This window comes from Protomyctophum parallelum (genome assembly GCF_964188405.1).
Source record: "Protomyctophum parallelum genome assembly, chromosome: 5".
Taxonomy (NCBI): domain Eukaryota; kingdom Metazoa; phylum Chordata; class Actinopteri; order Myctophiformes; family Myctophidae; genus Protomyctophum; species Protomyctophum parallelum.
In genome coordinates, this window is record NC_139702.1 from 45,126,315 (window position 1) to 45,153,443 (window position 27,129).

Sequence of the window (27,129 nt, forward strand, 5' to 3'; positions counted from 1 at the left end):
GACACGGGACAGCTTTGAATCGCCTCTCTAATCCCATCCCACTCACTCCATTCAACCACTCAGTTTAAACGGCCTGGATACTGAAGGCTGAATCCGCTGCTCGGGGGTATATGACCGTTAACGCGTGATGACATCGATGTACGACGGGGTGAGTTAAAATTTAAACCCAATTACAACAACCATGTGAGGTTCATGTTGGTTTTACGTAACTGGCACTGCCCATGGGCATTAATGGATAATGTGTGTATTGTTAGCATTCTATACAAGTGGACTATATAGTACCTATTTTCTTTTGTACATGATGAATGGAACCAGGAAGACAAGACGATCCTTTATTTCATGATACAGTAGGTTTAATAACTATAAGGAAGTTCACTTCATTGATTAATAATGGTAATGCTAACATGTCAGCATGCATGGCTGCTGCCTGCCCTCCTGCTAGCTTCAGCTAAGTTAGCCATGCTCAAGGAGCCAGCTGCCAGGCTATACTGACACTGACTGGCATGGCCTGAGATATATGTGTCTAAATCTAAGGCTAGAAGACATATGGTCCCTTGGTCGATGATTAGATGGTGTGGTCCCCTCTCCCTCCAAATTGGATTAACAACAGCGTCTGTTGCTTTAGCTACTAACTGCTGTCAAACCATTACCTCGGCTATGCGTTGACTGCTGGCACCAGCCTTGAGATTTAGACTCCGTGTTATTTAATCGATTCTGACAATTTAAATGTCAGAATCGATTAAATACACCTACGAGAGTCTATACATCAGGCTAGCCACCAGTGTTTTATGGCTGCCCGAGTGTGTGCACTGTGTGTGACTGTGTGTACCCCCTGGGCTGTGTTGACACACGTGTGCCCTCTGTGTGCACTGGACTGTTCATGGTGGGCACTGTGGGGCGACTGGGCACCATGCCACAGAGAGAATGGCATGTGCCGTCTGAGCCCACACTGGTCATTGTGGGGACTGGGCACCATGCCCACCACAGCTAGACCACACGTGAATAAAGAGACCACACTTGAATTGGATTAACCTTGCTTTGAATGACCCTATTTGTTGATAGTGACAAGTGGAAGCTATAAATTGCATCGTATTTACGGCCAGCACTATGGCTAATTGGCTATTAAGGACAACTAGTTTATTTAAAACACATTTTAACATTCACAGTATTGTCTGCCCTGATGAAGGTCTAAGCGACCGAAATGTCGACCTAATTAAAGAGCAACATTTTTTGGCAAGTGTCTGTCAGACAGTATCTCTTCTTTGTCTTTCAAAGATACCCTTTTCAACATTCACAGCCTGCTTTGCACCTTCTCTCCCGGCTGGTCAATAACCGTATACTTAAGAATACTGGATAATACATGTCCTCACTTTTCTGACATGTCGGTGTGAGTTATGTCTCTAGGGTGAGTTGGTAAAGGGTTGAGTTATCCAGTATTCCCAAGAGACGGACAGTTCGCCCAAGAGACGCGGACAGCTCACATTATGATTTAACCTACCGACCAGATATGAGAGTATAAATGACTACAAGACATCCTGATATAAATGCACCAAGTCTCTGTGTGTACATACGTGACTTTAATCCACGTAACTCGAAAACCGTTCGCCCCACCGACTTCAATTTCGACACGTGTTCCACACCACCACAGGGAGTGCAGTGCCCGCGGTGTCGAGTCCGTCGGATAGCCGGTTGTCCAGAACCAGCACAAAAGCCTCTGCCCGGACTCTGGACCTGATCACCCCTATATCTCCATATATAGAACTGGCCTGTTCTGACATCACAATGATGTTCTGACAGCTGCATAGACTCCATATTTGGGCATGCCTGACAATAAACTCCATACATGGGCGTAAACGGGACACAGACATAATAACTGGGCGGGGCATGCACCCCTGAAAGTAGAGGCATCTCACCGTGGGCGACATTTTGACCGGTGAGTTATCCAGACTTTCGGGGTGAGATGTCCGTACTTTTGAAAAAAGTTGGAAAAAGGGGTGAGTTATCCAGTTACCAAATTGAGAATAACCTTGACTGAAATGTTTGCCTTTGGGGCATAGTCCTATATGTTACTACTAGGTCATCACTCAATGCCATGTTTGCCAGATGCCAAGTGTTATCACCTGGCACCTGCTGCACAGTGCTGCACACCTGCAGTGTTATTCTTAATTCATTTTGGGCGGGAACACCTTTTGGTGTTTTAAGCATTATGTTATACTTTAGCTATTGAAAAATAGCAGATGTACAAGCTCGTAGCGTGGCACCGAGTGCCACGCTACGAGCTTGTAGGTTTGCTATTTTTGAAAAATCGTGAAAATGTGGCGCGAATCTTTGAATATACTGTACATTCTTTCGGAGCCAAAGTTTTTAACTCTTTTAACGCTTCTGTGGGGGTCCCTGGAACAACATATTTTCAGATGGGAGTCGGCGGCCTATTACATATAATCTTGGGGGTCCTTGACATGAAAATGTTTGAGAACGACTGACATAGAAACATGGGTTTTGTCAGAAAACTGTAGAGGCATTTGTAGAATCGTCCTCGGGTCTAAATGGTTTAATTATATTTCCCTCCACTGATAAACAGGTGATACATCAATAGGTGCGTGCCTTGCGGCCCAGTCAGAAGGACCTTTTTGTCCACCAGTGAAGGACTAGCCCCATAGATGGCCGTGAACCACACCCCTTCAGTGGGTTCGCTGTGTTAGAAGCAACAGGAGGACCAGACATAACTAGAGAGCCAAATGCCATGGAGGACACCACCCAGACCAAAGCAGCTACACCCGAGGCGAGTCCTGTGCCGAGTCCAGTGCCCCCCAGTCCGGTGCCCACCAGTCCACTGCCCCACAGTCCAGCGCTGCCCCACAGTCCAGTGCTGCCTCCCAGTCCCGCTCCTTCTCAGGCAGGGGAAGATCGAGCTACCGCGACTAACCATGTCGATGTGAGTACCATTTATTTCTTATCCTGCACGACCAATCAAAGTGTTGAGATACTAGATCAAAGGCTGGACTTTGACAAGTGGTGTGCTTCAATCATGTCAAAGGCATGTTCTGTTGGCACAGGAAATACAATGTACTTTAAATTGTAATCCCGTAAGGGATGGAGTGTGAAAGGCAGTCGGACACGGAATTCGTTCATAGTGTCAAAACATACCACAGATATGGGGAGATTCTAGACTTTGAGACATTGTTTTGACCATGGGATGGGATGTTCCCAGTTCATAGGGTATGGGCTCCTTTTTCGTCACCGCTAAACCCCGTATCCCTAAACTTCTTTGCCCTTTTTTTTTTTTACTATTTGCCCTTTTTTTTACTATTTCGCAAAACATTTTGGAATAGTTAAAATGGCCAGTCTTCAAGCTCACGTGTCAATGTAGATTGGCTAGTTGAACTATTCAAAAAAGTTTTTCAAAAAAGTAAAAAGGGATTGTTTAGCGGTGACGAAAATGGAGCCCTATATCTTAATTCTAGATCCTAGCCATTCTCTTTACCAAGGCCAAAGAGAATGTTCAGCACGTAATAAAGAACCTTGATTAGTTCATATCTTCATTCGGTCAAGTTGATACTGTATGTCTGAACTGTGTAATCTAGTGACAAACAGTAGTAGTCTGTGCTCTAACCTTATGTCAACAGGGTAAGTCACTCGATGCGGGTGTGGAAAGCTTCCTAAGGAACCACTCTTATCATTTGTTCTGATGTTTTTCCACAAGCAAAGCATTGTTTTGTTATTGTGACATTTTAGATTCCGTGGATTTGTCATGACGATGCATTATTTATGCTATGATTTCACGAGGCTGCTCCGGCAACTACTAGGCTATTATAGTCGAGTGATGATAATGACTGCGTGCATTTTAATAGAATTGTGGTATCCGTTGTTTTATTTATAATGTAAGTCACCATGAAGACATTTAGTATTATTTATCAACGCAATGTGCATTTAAAAGTGGTGTAAGCGGGGGCAAATGTGTCTGGAGGGGACAACTAATGTTAGTAATTGACAAAACATCCATTCTCCAGAAGTACCTTCAAGAGGGAGTGCCACAATCTTTGTATTTTTCCAGTTTTTCGTGCGTCTATGAGGTGACAGTACTTCATTAGACACACTGGAGTCGTTTTTATGTGCAATGGTGTATTAACTTTGTATTTAGGGTTTCTTCCTGGAGGCTGAACCCTTCACAGTCAAACGGGGCAATGAAATAAACAGTAATATAGTGACATCACACTATCAGCCCCTCCCCCTTTATCATACAACTACAGCTGTGTGTGTGGCTTCAGTTCAGGTGGATCACCACCCATCACCACCCACCAGGCGAACCAGGCATACTTAATGAACAACATTTGAACAAATACTGTACCCTTTTTTGAAAAAGAATATACCTCCTTATATAACAATGATCATGTTTTAGGGTCTAAAAGAATCACGGCACTCCATCTTTCACTAAAAACGCCCGGGACAATGCTCCACCTCTCCCAAACTCTAAGTTCTCCCTTACGTTCTGGCTCCTAAACTATGGAATGCACTTCAACATTGCAATAAGAACTGCAGACTCACTCCCAATCTTCCGCCATTATAGTCTGAAAACCCACCTCTTCAGACTCCATCTTAACCTGTAAGCACTTGCCCTAGCCTTGACGACTGTACAAGCGTATGCAAAGGCTCAACTTATGTAAATTAGATATAATTTTATGTAGAAGTATAGTATACACATAGTTTCATTATATAGATATTCTACTGTTCGGTTCTTAAGCTTACGTATGATTCTTGATGACTATATGCATCTGATGTATTACCATGTGTTGTGCTTGCCTAATGGTAGTAACTGACAAACCATCCATTCTCCTGTACTCCACCAGCACCTGAACGTGAACCAGATCCAGGTGGTGGTGCGTCGCTGCTCCACTCCAAACGTCACGGAGGAGACCACCTACTTCCTTCCTCGCAATGCCGCGGTGGCGGACGCCGGCACCAACACGGAGCCGCCCGTGATCTGCTGCCCGCTGATACGCAAGGTCTGCCCATGTCCGCCACGAGGTCTCTTCGCCTCGCTCGTCACCAAAGGTACTAGGCACAGAGTAGAGGAAGACCTAGGGCTCCATCTTTGTCACCGCTGAACCCCTTATCCCTAAACTTCTTTACCTTTTTTTTTTCTTTTTACTATTTTGCAAAACATTTTTGAATAGTTAAAATGGCCAGTCTACAAGCTCACAACGTGTCAATGTAGATTGGCTAGTTGAACTATTCAAAAATGTTTTTCAAAATAGAAAAAAAAAGGCAAAGGACCACCTGGAACCTCCTCAAGGACCAACCTTGAAAACTACTGCTATACAATATTGTATCTAAAAATAGGATGTCCTGCCAACTAGTTTAAACTTGTTTCAGAGCTGGAGGCAGCTTGATGTACAGTAAACCCCCCCTAGACAATCATGCTAGTATGTCACAATCCAACCTTTGATGGATTGCTGAGAGCCAAGTAGGGAGGCATTGGGTCCCACTTTTACACTTTGGTGTATGATGACTCAGCTCTGGGATTAATTGACCCCCGACCTCCTTGTCTGAGCTGAGCTGGTTACTATGGGATAAAGGCCTGGAATTCTCATACCAAGTGATTTACGTACGTTGTCAGGTCATCACCGTGTGACATTTAGCACTCCTGACATTTTGTTCCCACCTTTCTACAAGCTTTGGATCTTGGGAGTTTGGAGTCGTACTGTAGAAGCACTTTAATGTTATAACTAGATGCTCCTTTAATCGGCCACCGATCTGTGAGCGGCAATTTATCTGGAGAAACCAATCTTTTACACCATTTAAGTGGTATAAATGTCAATCAGATATAGAGTATAATATCATTTTGCATCTTTGTGACAGGCCTAAACATTCTCCCCTTCCTGGAAATATGTTTAAAAAAAAACCCATTTTGTTATTACTTGCGCAAGCAGAGCGCGCAAGTAATGTGATCGGCCTGGTCCATTTGTCGTGACAGCCGTTCCGCCATCTCAGGACCCCCCCAGAAAAACATCAAATCTGTGCCCGTATTGCTGGACCAATGATGACGAAATGACCATATTTCTTACGTCATCATTTAGAGCTAGTCATACACGTATTTCTTACGTCATCATTTAGAGCTAGTCATACACGTATGTGTATGACTAGCTCTAAATGATGACGTAAGAAATATGGTCATTTCGTCATCATTGGTCCAGCAATACGGGCACAGATTTGATGTTTTTCTGGGGGGGTCCTGAAATGGCGGAACGGCTGTCACGGTATTTGGACCAAAGTGACCACAGAATACCGCTAATCAACTTACAACTACACACTTTATACAGTATAGAGTATAGAGTATATATGTATACATATATAGTATATGCCTATATACTATATATATACTATATATATTTCTTACGTCATCATTTAGAGCTAGTCATACGTATACTATATACATAATCAATAAAAAATAATTTACCAAATTGTGCCTGATCTGCTGGGACCAGAGTACGTGGTGTGTATGTAAGAAATATGGTCATTTCGTCATCATTGGTCCAGCAATACGGGCACAGATTTGATGTATGACTAGCTCTAAATGATGACGTAAGAAATACGTGTATGACTAGCTCTAAATGATGACGTAAGAAATATGGTCATTTCGTCATCATTGATCCAGCAATACGGACACAGATTTGATGTTTTTCTGCGTAAGCCTCAAATGTGTGTGTATGTGTATGACTAGCTCTAAATGATGACGTAAGAAATACGTGTATGACTAGCTCTAAATGATGACGTAAGAAATATGGTCATTTCGTCATCATTGGTCCAGCAATACGGGCACAGATTTGATGTTTTTCTGGGGGGGTCCTGAAATGGCGGAACGGCTGTCACGGTTTTTGGACCAAAGTGACCACAGAATACCGCTAATCAACTTACAACTACACACTTTATACAGTATACTATATATATACTATATATATTTCTTACGTCATCATTTAGAGCTAGTCATACGTATACTATATACATAATCAATAAAAAATAATTTACCAAATTGTGCCTGATCTGCTGGGACCAGAGTACGTGGTGTGTATGTAAGAAATATGGTCATTTCGTCATCATTGGTCCAGCAATACGGGCACAGATTTGATGTATGACTAGCTCTAAATGATGACGTAAGAAATACGTGTATGACTAGCTCTAAATGATGACGTAAGAAATATGGTCATTTCGTCATCATTGATCCAGCAATACGGACACAGATTTGATGTTTTTCTGCGTAAGCCTCAAATGTGTGTGTATGTGTATGACTAGCTCTAAATGATGACGTAAGAAATACGTGTATGACTAGCTCTAAATGATGACGTAAGAAATATGGTCATTTCGTCATCATTGGTCCAGCAATACGGGCACAGATTTGATGTTTTTCTGGGGGGGTCCTGAAATGGCGGAACGGCTGTCACGGTTTTTGGACCAAAGTGACCACAGAATACCGCTAATCAACTTACAACTACACACTTTATACAGTATACTATATATATACTATATATATTTCTTACGTCATCATTTAGAGCTAGTCATACGTATACTATATACATAATCAATAAAAAAATAATTTACCAAATTGTGCCTGATCTGCTGGGACTAGAGTACATGGTGTGTATGTAAGAAATATGGTCATTTCGTCATCATTGGTCCAGCAATATGGGTACAGATTTGATGTATGACTAGCTCTAAATGATGACGTAAGAAATACGTGTATGACTCGTCTATGGTATGACTAGCTCTAAATGATGACGTAAGAAATATGGTCATTTCGTCATCATTGATCCAGCAATACGGGCACAGATTTGATGTTTTTCTGCGTAAGCCTCAAATGGCAGAACAGCTGTCACGGTTTTTGGACCAAAGTGACCAGAGAATACCGCTAATCAACTTACAACTACACACTTTATACAGTATAGAGTATGGAGTATATATGTATACATATATAGTATGCCTATATACTATATATATTTCTTATGTCATCATTTAGAGCTAGTCATACACATACACACCACGTACTCTGGTCCCAGCAGATCAGGCACAATTTGGTATTTTATTTTTACTGATTATGTATATAGTATGATGACGTAAGAAATATGGTCATTTCGTCATCATTGGTCCAGCAATACGGGCACAGATTTGATGTTTTTCTGGGGGGGTCCTGAAATGGCGGAACAGCTGTCACGGTTTTTGGACCAAAGTAACCACAGAATACCGCTAATCAACTTACAACTACACACTTTATACAGTATAGAGTATAGAGTATATAGATATACGTATATAGTAAAGATGCTCCGAAACTAGACGTAGATGACGAGGAAAAAGTGAAGAGATTTATAGATGAAATCATAAGCTGTAGTTTACCGGATGAAAATGAAAAACCAGAGTTAAGAAAATTACCGGAGATATTCACAGAGATATTGAGATTTGACAGTTTACAGCGGGCGAAAACATTACATGCGCGCTCTGCTTGCGCACTAGTTGGCCATTTATGGCCTACTAGTGTGCAACAAGCAAGTATGCACTCGACAGAGTGCAGTTCTAGTTTACAGCTAGGTAGAGTAGTGGGGCGAGATGGAAAAGGGGCGAGCGTAGCTGTTACCTTCACACACACATTCACACACCGGTGGCGGAGGAAACCATGCAAGGCACCAACCTGCACAACGGGAGAGATTAAAACTAACTTTGGGGGAGCCTGGGTTCGAACTGGTCTCTCTACCCCTGAGCCACTGCCGCCCGGATTAAGTTTTGGAAAAGTTTAGGAAATTAATTTGTAAAATAATGTGTGGAACCCTGCTGTGTTACACTGCCAAATGCATTAACACTCTCCCGTATCTTTCACTCTGCAGTTCTCGTGGCCGCTACGCTGTTTGGAGTGGTGTGGTCTATCACAGGGAAGGAGTGTCTCCCAGGAGGCAACCTGTTTGGCGTCACGACGGTTTTCATCTGTGCGGTCACCGGAGGCAAACTGGTGGGCCTCATACGTCTGCCTAAACTTCCACCCTTCCCCCCTCTTCTCGGTAAGCTTGAGATGACTGGCAAACGGTGTTTATGTGAAGATGACATTATTGTCTGCTTATCTTTATTGAATTTTAATGTGGGTTATAACACTGGTCATTGTTTAGTGCCTGGTATACCTGTACACATGATCATTAAGGCAGAATAGACAATATATAGACAACAGGCTGCATGAGCAACATGCGGCCCCCACCTTCACTTATAATGTGGCCCTCAGGTTAATATCAGAATGTATTTGTATTTACCGTAGTTCATACAATTACCATAACTACAATTAAAGGAATTTGAAAGGCATTTGAACATTTCAAAAAATATATACTTTTCACGATTCCATTTCAAAAATAGCAAAAGAATATTCAGGATTTCAATTTAAATATAGTGTCACAGTGCGACACGTTTAGAGCTTGTAGCTCAGCAAATCTTTTCTACGACAGTAATATGCAATGTGGTCCTCTGGAGTGAGTGTGGAACTATAGTGGCCCTCTCCATCGTCAAAGTTAACCACGCCTGGGAATAGACTAGCTCTCCAACTCCCACAACTACTTGGAATGGAAGTCTGAGCTATTTCTCCACAGATTCCACTGTACGTTTCACAACAGCAGTGAGAGGAATGACAGCTGTCAGAAGAGATAGTTTACTGTATCAGTCCAGCCTGCCCAGCAGTAAAGCAGAAATGTAATTTGTAAGATAAGCATCCTTCCTATCCTTCCTGTATTCAAATTGGCTAATGGGAGGTCTGGCGGCCGGGGCAGGCGGAACACGTCATCGCACTCATGTCACTATGACTCACAGGGCTTAAAGTTCTCAGTCCTGGGGACTGATTTCAGTCCTGAGGATTTCATAGGGGTCATTTAATGAGATCACTGCATGCAGATTTGCAAAAAATCTTTTTCAGTCTTGGGATTTTTTGGGGCTTTAAGCCCTGGACTCAGCCATATCCATATAAGGAGTTCCCAAAGCAAGATATGTGCAGAGTGTCCTCATGGCATCAGGTGCAAACAAATTAGTATCAGTACATACTGTATGGGCACAAAACTCTATGGACCTACAAGTTCGAACTTTGTAGGTCTGCTATTTTTGAATTATTTTTGAAAAACCCATGTTTCCATGAAAACTGTCAGGATTTAGAATCGTCCTCAGGTCTAAATGGGTTAAGACATAGGTGTGAGGAGGGCCGCCCGGACCTCTAGTTAAACTCAAAACAGCATATCTTCACAATATGGTCAAAGTTAGCATTGAGAACTCTTTTTACAGGCCGCTAACTGTCTACTGACTCATCATACTACAGAAGAAAGCCCTGATATCAAAAGGGTGTGATATGTTAGTATGCTAACAAAGGTGGGAGAAAAGTACTCGCTGATTAGTCACACCTTCAATATTTTATTAACCCAATGTATAGATTGATGTTATTTTATTAGCCTAAAAGATAATGTTGTCCCTCTAAATTGGTCAAGTAAGTTCTTTTTTAGACCAACATTTTTATTTTTTGAATAACTTATCACCAAACGTGGAAACGACACGTGGATGACAAAATACAAATTATACATACAAAGAATTCATGCCCTAGCCATGCCCAAGTTAAATAATAATAAATAATAAGAACGACTCAAAGGTGTGCTACCTAGACCCTTACAAACTTGAACTTCTCTCTGCTGTAGTTTTTTGGCAAAGACTGCCTAGACTGCAGCTGTTTTCAATGAGACAGTGGGCCTCTAAAACGTCACGCACAATATAATAACATGAGTCTGTATGCTGCTAAGAGTTATGTTTACTCAATATGCAGAGTAACGAATATGAATGATATCGGAAAATAAATACAAGAAGTGCTCCTCGTTCGATTGTTGGTTTAGCCAAACGTTTGTAGATAATGCCAACCGTCACAACCATTGCCAGGTGACTGCGGGCCTAACTACGCTACAGTAATGTCTTATTTTATCCTCTGTACCAACTGTAAACTCGCACACTCATCTGCTCCAATATAATTTATTTACGACGTTTCCGTATAGAGCCAAGGCTCTTCATCTGGTCAAACTAAAATAAACATCAAATATCTAAATACTGAACCCAAGGGTTTTTAACACTTTTAACAGGCACTGGAGTCTTGATTGAGTATGTTGTCCTCCTCAACATGGCTGTTCATTTTGAGCAGCAACCAGACAACTGTAATGAAAGTCACACCAGCTCTCCGGCTGTGTGCGTGTGAGAGAGATAGAGAGATAGAGAGCCTGAAGAACAAAGGCCTGTGTTGTTGCTAAGGTATCACCTGTCCTCTCACTCTCCTTGACTCGCCACAGGAATGCTGCTGATGGGGTTCCTGCTGAGAAACATCCCCGTGGTAACGGAGGCCGTGTACATCGACTTCCGATGGTCCGCCTCCTTGAGAAACATCGCCCTGGCCGTCATTCTGGCCAGAGCCGGCCTGGGATTGGATCCCTCGGTATGATGTCACTCAACATTTATAGCAGTGGAAATGTTTGCTTTCATTAGCCTTGAGTTCCAGCCAGTGTTGATTTTGTCGACTAAAACTAAGATGAAAGATGTTCGTCGACTACCTTTTTTCACTGACGAAAACTACATGGAAACGAAATGAAAACTAAGCTGTGATGACTAAAATGAAGATTTTCTGTGTTGCTGCTACAAATCTGTGTTGAGGAACCAACACAAAAAAACGAAAGTATACTACTCTTATGTGCTATTTAGTACATGAGATGAGACAGAAATTTAGATCTTGAATCTTGTGTGCTGCTGAAACAAGGATTTCTTTTAAGCTGTCCCTTTGGAACTGAGTGTATATGTGACTCACTGTATATGTTTATTTTCCCTTTTTATCCTCCTTTATGATGAATTCCTGTTCTGTTCTTTGGCTATATATAGAAGTGTCTATTTGTACGTCTCTAAATGTTTTGATGAATTGAACAAGGTGGACCCTCTTGTAAACAAGTGTAATGCATTATTGGGTTGTCCACTCACAGTTAACAGTCTTTGTATTGAGGTGTGCTTGAAATGTACTGTAATTCTGCAATGTAATACATATTTCAATCAATCAATCAATCAATCAATCAATCAGTGTTTGACAGTTTATACATTCTGTCTAATGCAGCTATTCAATCAATCAAATGGTAATTTGTGTGTGCTCTCTCTTCTCTCTCAGGCTCTGAAGAAACTGAAGGGTGTGTGCGTGCGTGTGGCGATGGGTCCCTGCCTGGTGGAGGCATCCACTGTAGCGGTGGTCTCACACTTCCTCATGGGCCTCCCCTGGGTGTGGGGCTTCATCCTGGGGTAAATACCACATTATTGCCCCCTGGGTGTGGGGGTTCATCCTGGGGTAAATACCACATTACTGCCCCCTGGGTGTGGGGCTTCATCCTGGGGTAAATACCACATTACTGCCCCCTGGGTGTGGGGCTTCATCCTGGGGTAAATACCACATTACTGCCCCCTGGGTGTGGGGCTTCATCCTGGGGTAAATACCACATTACTGCCCCCTGGGTGTGGGGCTTTATCCTGGGGTAAATACCACATTACTGCCCCCTGGGTGTGGGGGTTCATCCTGGGGTAAATACCACATTACTGCCCCCTGTGGGGCTTCATCCGAGGGTAAATACCACATTACTGCCCCCTGTGGGGCTTCATCCGAGGGTAAATACCACACTACTGCCCCCTGTGGGGCTTCATCCGAGGGTAAATACCACATTACTGCCCCCTGTGGGGCTTCATCCGAGGGTAAATACCACATTACTGCCCCCTGTGGGGCTTCATCCGAGGGTAAATACCACACTACTGCCCTGCCCTGGGGTAAATGCCACATTACTGCCCCCTGGGTTAAATATCACATTACTGCCCCCTGGGGTAAATACAATATTACTGCCCCCTGTGTTAAATGCCACATTACTGCCCCCTGGGGTAAATACAACATTACTGCCCCCTGGGGTAAATACAATATCACTGCCCCCTGGGGTAAATACAATATTACTGCCCCCTGTGTTAAATGCCACATTACTGCCCCCTGGGGTAAATATAACATTACTGCCCCCTGGGGTAAATACAATATCACTGCCCCCTGGGGTAAATACAATATTACTGCCCCCTGGGTTAAATACCACATTTCTGCCCCCTGGGGTAAATGCAATATTACTGTTAAAAACTAACACTACACTGACACTCCTTTCTGCCTTCTCCTTTCTAGTGCATGACACACTCTGGTGTTGCCATGATGTGCTTTTGTAACTTACTCTGCACAGCAGGTTCAGAGTAACCCGACTTTGCCAGATGGGGGCGGTATTGGGTAACCATGTTCCCCAACACAGCAACCATCTGGGATCTCTCAGGGAGTTCAGCTAACACCGAACCGCTCCGTGGTCTAACCAATCAGCGTGAGCTAATGGCGGGATATGTGCGAAACCGGATGTGAAGCTATATAGACACGTCAATATGATTGGTTGTGTTTGCACGCCCACACGGTGATAGACAGACGGTCCCATCCAATCATCTACCAAGTATCTTGAAAAAAAGGAACAGCCCCGTCATCGAATTTGCTTCCGAGATCCCAGATCCCAATAAGCTGTGAAACAAATTTGTGTAGCAAGCTTCTTGGATCTGGCAACGTCAGGTTAGGTTCAGAGTCCTCAGCTTTGTAACTTACTCTGCACAGCAGCTTCAGAGTCCTCAGCTTTCAGTCCTCCCCTGAAATCTGAGTAAAGAAGCTGTCATTTCCGTTCACGGAAATGTACCTTTACCTGTCTTTTGTTATTTCATGTTCTGCTAATATATATGCTCAGATGATTTCTATTTATATTAGGATAAATTTGCGCGACTGGAAAGACAAAACGGAAGCATGACGGAAGCATTTATATTTTACTCATGATCAGAGCTTCCATTGCTCCAGACCGTATGACGGAAGCATTTATATTTTACTCATGATCAGAGTTTCGCTGCTCCAGACTGTATAACGGAAGCATTTATATTTTACTCATGATCAGAGCTTCAGCTGCTCCAGACTGTATGACGGAAGCATTTGGAGCTTGCGAGAGGCAACAGTCTGGCAACGCAAGACTAGTAGACTTCTATTCCCACTACTGGGTAGTGGGTACTAGTAGGGTAAATATTCAGTTAAGCACATTAATCCTGGTGTCCCTATTTTGGGCCTGTGTCCTTATAGTTTATATAAGTATTTATAGAACTGACATTCACTATTATAGAACTATTTTTTCAAAATCAAAATAATCATCATACAAATAACTATATACCGGTAGTGCTTATTAAAGTGTTTAGCCCATTTTGACCTGAGAACAGATTCTACAAAAGGCTTTTAAATCATGACAGTTTTCTGAAAATGTCAGTGTCAAAGTGCTTCATGTCAAGGACCCCAAAAATGATATGTAATTGGCAGCTGACCTCCATCTGAAAATATGTTGTTCCAGGGACCCCCCCCCCCCCAGAAGCAAAGATACAAGTTAAAAACGTTCCCTCTGAAAGAATATATACAAAGATTTGCTCCACATTTTCACGATTAAAAATAAATAGCAGATCTACAAGCTCGTAGCGTGGCACTCTTGTGCTTGTAGATCTGCTATTTTTCAATAGCTAAAGTATAACATCCCGTCCTGAACGACTGACATAGAAACATGAGGTTTTTCAGAAAACTCTCAGGATTTAGAAGACATTTTGTAGAATCGTCCTCAGGTCTTAATGGGTGTTTAAAGTGTTTAAAGCGCAAATAACATGCAGTTCTTTCTAGTGGTTTGAGCCTCAATCACCACTCTGATATAACCAGGCCTTGTCATTTCTTTCTGGACTGAAAGCAGTTTTAGCTGCAGTACCACAATGTCCTGAGGTGGTGGGGGTGCTGATATGCAGATTATTTAATATTTGAGTCATTATAATACTGATGCTAGATAAAACCAGGCTCGTTTCCATTCCATGCCAGCTTGGAAAATCAACAATGGCGGACATTGTAAACAAAGTGGAAATGCAAATTTGAAACTGAAGACTGAAGAAGGAGGAAATATACAAAGTAGGGTGACATTGATGACATCACGATGAGACCAAAATCAGTTGAGCTGTTCCTGAGAGCAATTTCCATTAAAGCACCTATATGATATGAAAGCCTGATTGTTCAAAATTTGAAAAAAAGTTGAATTTTATATTATAGGTCCTTTAAATGAACTAATGAAGTTGTGTTGTTGTATAGTTTCGTGCTGGGCGCCGTGTCTCCGGCCGTGGTGGTTCCATCCATGCTGATGCTTCAGAAGGACGGCTACGGTCTGGAGCAAGGCATCCCCACGCTCCTGATGGCGGCGGGAAGCTTCGACGACATCCTGGCCATCACCGGCTTCACCACGTGCATGGGCATGGCCTTCGCCACAGGTGAGCAGCAGCGGTGGTGGAAAGTAGTACTTAGTTTAGACAGTTTTTGGTTTAGACTAGTCATTGGTTAGACCAGTCATTAGTCCTACAACTACAACCTATCTCAAAACCTCACCCTAAACCTAACCTCCCACGGGGCAGCACACCTAAACCTAATCGCTAATCTTAACCCATGTCCAATGACTAGTCTAAACTAAGTATGCACCCCAGTACTTTTACTTAAGTACTGTACTTAAGTACAATTTTGAGGTATTTGTACTTTACTTGAGTATTTCCAATTTTCCATTACTTTTACTTCACTGCAATCAATTGAAAACTTTAGTTACTAGTTAGTTTGGCGATTTTGTGATTAGAAGACATACATTAACCACTTCAACCCTATCCTTTTTTGGCTATTTGAAAATAGCCTTTGAATAGACGTACACATTTTGAACTTGTGAAATGGGACATTCTGCAATAGTACTTTTAGTACTATAAGTACATTTTGATGCCAATACTTTTGTACTTTTACTCAAGTACATTTTCAATTCCGTACTTTTACTTGTAACAGAGTATTTCTAAATTGCAGCATTGGTACTTTTACTTAAGCAAAACAATTGAGTACTTTTTCCACCACTGGTGAGCAGCAGCAGGAGTTGTGTTTGTTTGGTTCTAGGCTGAAAATCCAACATCGGTTTATCTCTTTGGCGGAGCGGCATCCTGCAGAGCAGGCCTCAGCAATGCAGAGTCAGCGTTTCTCACAATCTGAGAACCCGTGTTCATTTTGTCCACTTAAAACTATGATGGAAAATGTCCGTCGACTACCAAAAATTAATTGAAAACTAAGCTATGATGACTAAAACTAAGACTAAATATATTGACACTTTTATAAACTAGACAAAAATGTTAAGAAGGGACTAGTGGACGAGAGATCCAGTGTACCGTAAGTCATTTTACACTTGGTTGCATGCTGAAAATGGTTTCCGTTTAGTTTTCGTCAGTGATAAAAGGTAGTCGAACATTTTTCGTCTCAGTTTTAGTCGACAAAATCAACTTTTTGTTGACACACTGCCAAAAACACTGGTTTGAACTTTGTCAGGAGCACAGCAGGGGGAGTCAGTGGCTCAGACCACTACTGTGAGCTAAATGGTGTCATTGGCCTGAAGCAGCTTGACGCACGGTGGACTTTACCAGGTTTATTTTTTCATGAGGGCTGCAGTGCACACAGAAAGAAAGAAGAGTTCAGAATCAGTTTATTGGCCGAGTGTAATCAACCACATACAAGGGATGCTTTGCCTCTGTGCATTGCTCTCCGGCACGACGCACGCACGCACACACACACACACACACACACACACACACACACACACACACACACACACACACTCACACACACAGTACGGGAGGCCTTTGTTAATCCTTCAGGGCAGGGTCTGCACATTTTGTGACTGATACATCTTGACTCACGAGATAATGTGTACCAATTATGTGTGTGAGTTTTGGAGTACGTAGCACAAAGTGAAAGGAATCCAGGAGGAGAATTGGACTGTGTGACCTGCTATGGTTCAGGAGTTCAGGAGTTACATGCCAAACATGAAGTGGCCTGTTATAGCTCCGTTTGGAACCTCATATCTGTGCTTTAGCTCCGACAAGAAGAGGTTCCGTGGTTTCATTGGTAGAACGGGGGTTGTGTCGTCCACAAACGGTGGCGGAAAAGCCCTTTTTCGCAGTATCGTTTCTAAAAAGTAAAGGCATCAGAACCGAGCTACAGACGATAAACTTAGGATAGGCACGTAACATTTTAACACAGGGTGAAACAACTGCTTAAGCCTTAAGCCATTTAGACCTGAGCTCGATTCTGCAAATGCCTTCAAAATCCTGACAGTTTTCTGAAATATCTATGTTTCTATATCAGTGGTGCTCAAACTATTTAATGTCAAGGACCCCCAAATTATCTTTATTTCGCCACCGACCCCCATCTGAAAATATGTTGTTCCAGGGACCCCCACCAGAAGCAAAGATTTTAGTTAAAAACGTTCACTTCAAAATGAGTTAATTCCCACGGCCTTGCACAGGTATCCAGAGAACTCGCCAGCTTTCCAACTTGCCACATTTTAGTGCATTTTAGTTTTACTTCACCTTCATAGTTGTTTACAGTTGACACTAGAGAAAGTAGGAATGCTAAAAGTTTAAACACCAAAGTAAACAACAATGTAATTCATTAGCAAACAATATCCTGAAATGTTAGGCCTACTTTATGAAGTATAACATCTGAGTTTGACATACTACACTGATGAAGACAGCATGTTAGCATAACGATGAAGACATTGATGAAGAATTTTCGCCGCGGCGAGTTGGTAAACTGGGCGAGTTCTCCGGTATCCCTTTGGCTTGCACACACCAGACAGAAACTGAGCTTCGGTTGTAATGATGCATCATTCACGCTGTTCCCTTTGACCCCTCCAGGAAGCACATGGTACAACCTTCTGCGGGGCGTCCTGGAGGTGGCGGGGGGTCTGGTCGCTGGGCTTCTCCTGGGCTTTCTCATCCAGTACTTCCCTAGTCGGGACCAGGTAATGTGTCAGCTGTATTATCCGACTACATTAGCCACTTTGAGTGTTATATATTTGTCCAGACCGTGTCCAAAGACCAAGTCTATCCATAGCTGTTTTGTATCTATATTCTGTTTTAAATTTAGTTTAAAAACACCTTTCCGATTTTATTTAGAAAAAGAAGATATTAATACAAAATTCAGTTGAACTGTAGTCAGAAAGGAGTTCCAACCGTGCCTCAAGCCTATGGCAGGCTAATCTGGTGCATCTCAGAGGTTAGGACAGGTTGCAGGAGGAAGGAAGGCACTGGAGCAACTCAAGACAGTTAACCCATGCCTGACGTCGAGGGAGGGAGCGGAGCAGGGGGGAGACATGTGAGAATTTTGGTCTTCAACCAGCCAAAATTCTCACATGTCTCCCCCCTGCTCCGCTCCCTCCACTGGCTCCCGGTCGCTGCCCGCACAGAATACAAAACTCTGATGCTGGCATTCAAGGCAACCAAAGGTATGGCTCCCCCATATCTTGCAAGTATGATTGAACCCTACAAACCCTCCCACGCACTCAGATCAGTCAACGCAGGGAAGCTGGAAGTACCCTCACTAAAAACGCCGGGACAACGCTCCACACGTCCCAAACTCTTCTCCCTTCTGGCTCCAAAACTGTGGAATGCACCTCCCATTGCAGTCAGAACTGCAGCATCACTCCCAATCTTCCGCCGTAGTCTGAAAACCCACCTTTTTAGACTCCATCATGGCCCATAGCACTTACCCTACCCCCTTAGATAGCATTTCTGTAGACTTAGATAGCATCTGATACAGACTTATAGCATGTTATGTAGACGGCACTTTAATTGCATTGTATATAGTCATAGCACGCCATAGTACATAATATAGATATTCCACTGTTACTTTCTTAGCTTACGCATGTTTTATGATAAATGCTTTTGTGATGTATTCCCATGCTTTTGTTCTTGATTATTGTAAGTCGCTCTGGATTAAGAGCGTCTGCTAAATGCCTAAATTGTAAATTGTAAATTGTAGAAAAGAAAAAAAAACATCTTCTAAATCCTGACAGTTTAGTGAAATACCTATGATCAGTGGTGCTCCATATTTCATGTCAAGGACCCCAAAAATGATATGTAATATGCCGTCGACCCCCATCTGAAGATATGTCATTCCAGGAACCCCCCCAGAAGCTCAAAGATTTGCGACACATTTTCATGATTAAAAAAAAAATAGCAGACCTACAAGCTCATAGAGTGAGCTTGTAGATCTGTTATTTTCCAATAGCTAAAGTATAAGATAATGCTTAACACACCAAAAGGGGTTCCCGACCAGAATGGTCGGGAAAGTTGTTGTTTTGTCACTTACATTCCCGCATAACTTCCAGGTATGATGATGTCACGCACATACCCTCTATAGTGGAATGATTGTTGTATTTATTTGTAATGTTTTTCCCTGTTTTTACTTCTTGCTATAGAAACACCTGGTGATGAAGCGCTCCTTCCTGGTGCTGGGCCTGTCTGTGTTTGCAGTGTTTGGAAGTAACCAAGCAGGGTTTCCTGGTTCTGGAGGCCTGTGTACCTTAGTGTTAGCCTTCCTGGCTGGCCTGGGCTGGGACAAAGACAAGGTCAGTGTTCTGGAGGTGTCTGTACCCAGCGGCAGCCCTTCTTTTCACAAAACGAACCAGGAATGATGTCCATACCATATAGATTATTGCCCTAGGTAATCTGCCGCCCTAGGGAATCTGCCACCCTAGGCCATTGCCTATGTGGCCTATATATAGCGGCCGGCCCTGTCTGTACCTTAGTGTTGGCCTTCCTGGCTGGCCTGAGCTGGGACAAAGACAAAGATCAGCAACAACAACAACACACTTCACCATGCATGACGCATTTAATAAAGTGGTTAAACGCTATAGCGTCACAGATGCGTTCCGTCCTAAATGGGTTGAAAAGGAAAAGCCACATGAATCATGACACCAGCACAGAATTTCCCTTCTTCCTCTTATAGCTTCCTGTCTCGTTCCTAGTTCATACTGTATACGTTGTCAGTTCTTCTTAAACTTTCTTCGGAAATCTATTGAAATTCTGCAAGAACAGGTTGTGCGAATTTCATGAAAGGAACATTTCATTAGCAGTTGTGCATATTTTATTATCTCCGGCAAATGGCATGCTGCTGTATTTTCTCCTGAGAAACGACAACCGTACCAAATTAGATATGCTAAAGGACGGTCCTTACCCACATTTAATTTGTGCGATTAATTTAAACTGCTGTTTGTGTTACGACATCCACATGTAGCGATTAAAGGATGTACATTTCACCTCAAACAACCCTCTTCCTACTCGTGCATGACCATGTCTATTGAGTCCAGCTGGGATTGAATTGGTCTATTCCAGTGGTTTTCAACCAGCGGTCCTTGAGGTGGTTCCAGCTGCTCCCAAGCTAAATTATGCAGACTTGGTAACTAAATGGACCCTTCAAATTAAACCAAATGGACCCTTATGGGTCCATTTGGTTTCATTTTACGCTCTCAAGAGTTAACTTATTGTTAAACAACTGCATTACTTAATTTACAAGAAGTCTACACAATTAGAGAATGTTGATTTATTATAATCTTTTTGGTCAGCGTTTGTTGTCTCTCATTGTGGACAAAATATTGTCCAACGACAACAAAATATGATTTAGTTTTGGGTCAGAGAGTTTAGTGGTGGTTCCGTGGCTCAGATGCTGAATAAATGATGAGCCTTGATGTGAAAAGGGTTGAAAACCACTGGTCTATTACTTACTTTGTAATCCCTGACAGGCATGGATGGTGGTGCAAAAATAAATGTTGTTTTGTCAGCTTGTGCTGCTGATCCTACTTTAACTGCAGGGGTTCATGTCTTTATTTGTTATTTTGCAAAGATCCAACTGTGTGTATGTTTGTATCATGCTGTGCTGTGTGTAGGAACCGGTGGAGGAGGTTGTGGGGATGGCCTGGGAGGTGTTCCAGCCTCTCCTGTTTGGTCTGATCGGAGCCGAGATCACAATCTCACAGCTGGAGGGAAACACAGTTGGTAAGATCACACAGCTTAGGCAAACAAATACGTTACTAGTTATCTTATCATGTCTGTGTGTTACCATTGTTGTGAGAGATACGCACATTTGTGTATGTATGTATGCAAATCTCTTTTACTCCTGCAGGGTTCCAGCCTGATTCGCTAGTGTTCTGTGGATTTGTTTTGTCACTAGGCTACTCTGGCTAGTCTGGCCAGCAGGCAGCAGACTCTTATTTCATAACGTCAACTGTTAACGTAGCCACGTTGTTGCTGATAAGTCATCAGCGCCACTCTGTCCATGCTTCTAATCTCACTGTTGAAAAGAAATGGCGCCAGTTCGAGACTCGAGAGTAAAAACCTACGATGTGAATTATTCAGTAGTGCACTGTCAACCGGCTCTGTGTGCGGTGAGTTTAGTGAATGATACGGTGGCGTTGCAGGGCAACAGCAGTAGCTGTGTGGGGTGAGTTTAGTGAATGATACGGGGCGTTGCAGGGCAACAGCAGTAGCTGTGTGGGGTGAGTTTAGTGAATGATACGGGGGCGTTGCAGGGCAACAGCAGTAGCTGTGTGGGGTGAGTTTAGTGAATGCTAAGGGGGCGTTGCAGGGCAACAGCAGTAGCTGTGTGGGGTGAGTTTAGTGAATGCTAAGGGGGCGTTGCAGGGCAACAGCAGTAGCTGTGTGGGGTGAGTTTAGTGAATGATACGGGGCGTTGCAGGGCAACAGCAGTAGCTGTGTGGGGTGAGTTTAGTGAATGATACGGGGCGTTGCAGGGCAACAGCAGTAGCTGTGTGGGGTGAGTTTAGTGAATGATACGGGGGCGTTGCAGGGCAACAGCAGTAGCTGTGTGGGGTGAGTTTAGTGAATGCTAAGGGGACGTTGCAGGGCAACAGCAGTAGCTGTGTGGGGTGAGTTTAGTGAATGATACGGGGGCGTTGCAGGGCAACAGCAGTAGCTGTGTGGGGTGAGTTTAGTGAATGCTAAGGGGACGTTGCAGGGCAACAGCAGTAGCTATGCCTGTGTGCGGTGAGTTTAGTGAATGCTAAGGGGACATGCAGGGCAACAGCAGTAGCTGTGCGGGGTGAGTTTATTGAATGATAAGGGGACGTTCCAGGACAATAGCAGTAGCTGTGTGGGGTGAGTTTAGTGCCTGCGTCTGGCCAGCTGCAGGGATGGAGCACTGTCGGAAAACAAGGAAGTGAGTTGATCAAATAGAATCCATTTCCGGGTACTGCTTCGTCTATTTCTCGCTCAAATGACAGACCCATAAGGCTCCATTTGGCTCCAAACTATCATTTAGCTGGGTACCCCCTGGAACTCCCTCAAGGACCCCTGTGGGTCCCCGGACCCCACTTTGGGAAGCACTGGGCTACCGTACAACCTTATTCTCACATGAAAAAAGGAATATGTAATGCAAACACAGTTTTCACAAACAATACAAATACCTCTATTACTGTTTTTTGCATTATATTCTTGCATTGAGGATTATTATGTGTTGTTGTTGTTGTTGGCACATGAGTGTTATCGATTCATTCACTGTACTGTCCATCTGTTTGGGGAAATATATAACTGGACTCCTAACTGCACTGGTCTTCTCCCCATGGGGTAGGTCTGGGCATAGCTTCTCTGCTCCTCTAACTGCACTGGTCTTCTCCCCATGGGTTAGGTCTGGGCATAGCTTCTCTGCTCCTCTAACTGCACTGGTCTTCTCCCCATGGGTTAGGTCTGGGCATAGCTTCTCTGCTCATTGCGCTGACGGTTCGAGTTCTCTTCACCTTCCTCTGTGTGATGTGTGCGGGCTTCAACTTCAAGGAGAAGATATTCATCTCCCTGGCATGGTTGCCCAAGGCCACCGTGCAGGTTGGTTTGGATGTTTGCCGGCTTGCCGGCCAGTGTTATTTTTGGCAGCACATTTAGATTTTAGTTTTAGTCATAGTTTAGTAGAATAGTTTTCATTTAGTTTTAGTCACATTTTAGTCACCTGGAATGTCTTAGTGTTAGTTTAGTTTTAGTCGACTAAATGTCATAGGATTTTAGTCGACTAAATCTACGGTTAATTTACTCGACTAAAATGCATTTTGGTGGGCCTTGATGCCGTCGAAATGAGTGTTTTTACACTACAAGCTCACAACGCGTAACTTGTGAGTGTAACTTGAGTGAGTGTAACTTGTACTGGATCTCTTGTCCACTAACTTGTACTGGATCTCTTGTCCACTAACTTGTACTGGATCTCTTGTCCACTAGTCCCTTCCTAACATTTTAGTCTAGTTTTCATTTGTTGACGAAAGTGTTAATATATTTAGGTTTTAGTCACCATAGCTTAGTTTTCATTTAGTTTCCGTCAGTGAAAAAAAGGTAGTCGACGAACATTTTTCGTCTTTAGTTTTAGTCGACCAAATCAACACTGCTTTTTTCCCACCCTCTCAGGCGGCTATCGGCTCCACAGCGCTGGACATGGCCAGGTCGAACAACGACGAGATAGCCCAGAAGTACGGCATGGACGTCCTGACCGTTGCCGTCCTGTCCATCCTCCTCACGGCCCCCGTAGGAGCCCTCCTCATCGGCCTCTCTGGGCCGTACCTCCTGCAGAAACCAAAGGGCCCGTCCTCCTGGGGTGAGCCAGTCACAGTCAAACACAATTTATCAGCCTTTTTCTTAGGTAAGGTATACAACACAGCCCCATACATATGATGACCCCCCCACCCCACCCACTCACTCTACCCTTTCTCCTGAAGTGCATTCCAAAACTATGGGATGCGCTCCCCCTTTGCTACCAGAACTTCAGACTCTCTCCCAATCTTCCGCCGTAGTCTGAAGTGAAAACCCACCCCTTCAGGCTCCATCTTAGCCCGTAGCACTTGCCCTAGCCTCAACTTATGTAACTTAAATAGCGTTTTATGTAGACATAGCACTCTATAGTATATAGACATAGTTTCATTATATCCCTCTGTTCTTAGCTTATGTATGATTCATGATGACTATTTATTATGCATTTGTATGTATTACCATGTTTTTTGTTCTTGCTTACTGTAAATCACTCTGGATTAAGAGCGTCTGATAAATGCCTACATTGTAAATTAATAATTAATTAGTAATTATCTTGCCCACCCTTAGTCTTTGTACACACACACATATCAGACGAACATGCTCTGTGCTGTCCGTGTTTCGACCAAACAGTTGTGTGTGATGGGGGGAGGGGAGCAATCAAACACAAGTGCTTGGTCAAACCAAATGACTTCCATTGGAAAAGCATTGGGGCGGCCATGAAACACAGGCAGAGCACAGCACAGTTGTTCTTTATGTGTGTACGAAGCCTCAGATTTGTCTCTATCAGCGATAGAGCAATATCCTATTATGAAAAGCAGTGTTGCTCTGCATTGCAGGGATAGCACTATGACAATTTGCATTGCCGTTGTTTAGTTTGCGGTACTGCGTGTGCCTGTACACACCTGTGCTATTGTTCATTGTTCAGATATATATGAGCTGTCAGATCACCACTCTTTTTCACTTGCAAAAGTGTACGTGGATCATTCATGACCGCGGCTTGTGGTAGAACCTCATGTTTTAAATGCCTTTTGTTTTGACCTTACTACCTTCCTTTAAAAACACGTTGAATTAACCCATTTAAACCTGAGGACGATTCTACAAATGCCTTCTAAATCAGTTTTCTGAAAAACCTCATGTTTCTATGTCAGTCGTTCTCAAACAATTTCATGTCAAGGACCCCCAAAAATGTATTTAATTGGCCGCCGACCCCCATCTGAAAATATGTTCTTCCAGGGACCCTCCCAGAAGCATAGCATTTGAGTTAAACATGTTAGCACTGAAAGAATATATATTCAAAGATTTTAGTTAAAAATTTGCACCACATATTGACAATTTTTCAATAAATAGAAGATCTACAAGTTTGTAGATATGCTATTTTTCAATAGCTAAAGTATAACATAATATTAATAGTCATCACGTCTGCACTCCCTGCTCTGGCGAGGTTGTTTTCATTTCAGTTTTGAAGGAAACATGGAGTGAATCGGAACATAATATTAACTGATGTTCCATTTAATAAGGAATAACTGAGATGTTGTCTGTCTGTAGAGTAGACCATCCATCTCTGTCCTTAGCAGAAAGGTTGTTACACTGATTTTACATGTGTGATAGTAAGCCTACTCAATTGCTTTTATTACAACACACAATTGGTTACAAGGAATACAAGGCCTACATACAGACATTTATATTTAAATGAGAAAAAGAGGTGCCAAACCCAAATCCAGTATACATAAAAAAAAAGGTAAAGGAATTTAAAAACAATTCCAAAAAGGTAGCACATCCAAAAATGTAATAAATGGCGGACAAAGTACGCTTATGCGTTTCGGCTATGCAGCCTTTATTTAATTTTTGAATGTGCTACCTTTTTGGATTTTTTAAATTCCTATATTTTGAGACATTTATATTTCTTTTTTAAGATATTTTTTTTGCGGCTTACGCCTTTATTGATTTTTTAAGGGATAGAAAGTAGGCTGACAGGAAACGGGAGAGAGATGGGGGGATGACATGCGGTAAAGGCCGTGTCGGGTCCGGGAGTCGAACCTGCGGCACACCGCGACTGGATCACCAGTCCGGTGCCCAGACCGTTACGCTACGGCCTGGGCCACATTTATATTTCTTTTCACAATTACGTGGACCATGTATAAACTGTTAACTGGCCTATATAACAAAATAATATTGACAAAACAGTTTCCCACATGTTTTCCATCCATTTCCCTGCATTTTTCATGACACACCTGACTGCAGTTTAGTGGTGATTGCGACAGCCCCTTATAGAATAGAGTGCTTACTGTGCTTTAGATGAGTTAGTTAGGCCTAATGGGGGCTGGAGCTGACGTTATGTTACTGACGCAATGTTTTGTCTTTCTCTCCCACCTTTCCTGAAACGCAGGCAGCGCGGCAGGAGCAGAAGGCGACAATGAGACTCCCATAACCTATGAGAGCACCCTCTGACAGTAGTAACACCATCTGAAAGACCTTCATGTAACTGGACCTACCATCTGGTAATAGTGGAGCTATCTTTTAGGACAGATTCGCACTGAGTCCGTTTGATTCAAAACGGTTCCCGAATACGATTGCCTGGTCCCACGCTGGGCATGATTCACATTGGCATCGATTCTACTGCTCCCGAGTACACTTCACTCAATTGTATTCAATGCTTTCACATTGCAGCGATCCCTATCCGAGTAACTGTATTCAATGCTTTCACACTGCAATCGATCCGTATCCGAGTACACTTCATTACAACTGTATTCAATGCTTTCACACTGCAATCGATCCGTATCCGAGTACACTTCATTACAACTGTATTCAATGCTTTCACACTGCAATCGATCCGTATCAATCAATCAATCAATCAATCTTTATTTATATAGCACATTTTTCAGGCAGCGAGTGCAGTTCAAAGTGCTTTACAGTAAGAGCAAGAAAAAATAATAGTAAGTCCCTGGAACGGTTGGGTGATGCGCTCCCAGGGAACGGTATACGCAGCATTCACACTAATGGTGTGACCAAGTGGTCCAGAGTGCGCATCATCCGGGACCATAGTGTGAATCTGTTTCTTTATGTGTTTTTGACAATCACTTCTTGGCGCTTGACTTTGGCGCTTAACATTCTGCAGGAATACACACACATCTATCTATTCATCGTTATTATACCAAGGCAAAATACACTGTCCGCTAAATCATGTAGCGGAAGTCGCGACACCTCAGACATGGTTCCAGACCGGTCAACTGTTTAATCATTAAATCAACGCTTATCAAATATTACAGTCAAAATGCATGCAGCCTCATGGGACCTCGTGACCTTTAGCCTACCCAAAGCCACCCTCAATCGTATATCCTCAATTATCCATCCATCCATCTACAACCACATCTTATAATCTAAAAGGCAGTACTATTGATTTTGGTGACCCATGGCCTTTCACCTATAGCATCATCCTTAGACCTCGAGTTCCACTTTTTCCCCCCAGTTTTAAAGGCACTTTGTAGCTTTTTAATTATTGTAATTTATTTCATTTAACTTTTAAAGCTATTGCTGCTGTTTGCAATAATATGGTAATCCTTATCCTTAACATCCCCCACATCAACTCTGGCACTAACAATGGTTTATTTA

General features: G+C 42.9%; 1 protein-coding gene across 1 annotated transcript; it reads left to right on the plus strand.

Moving 5' to 3' along the window:
• LOC310858768 (sodium/hydrogen exchanger 9B2) lies at positions 1 to 26,338 on the plus strand. The gene is made up of 13 exons (XM_083765023.1): positions 1 to 148; positions 2,582 to 2,935; positions 4,848 to 5,052; positions 8,871 to 9,041; positions 11,334 to 11,476; positions 12,191 to 12,318; positions 15,230 to 15,405; positions 17,851 to 17,957; positions 19,416 to 19,565; positions 20,883 to 20,991; positions 22,697 to 22,833; positions 23,401 to 23,587; positions 25,907 to 26,338. The coding sequence occupies exons 2-13, from the start codon at positions 2,744 to 2,746 to the stop codon at positions 25,966 to 25,968; spliced, it is 1,767 nt and encodes a 588-aa protein (XP_083621149.1). The 5' UTR covers positions 1 to 148; positions 2,582 to 2,743; the 3' UTR covers positions 25,969 to 26,338.
• The last annotated feature ends 791 nt before the right edge of the window (positions 26,339 to 27,129 follow it).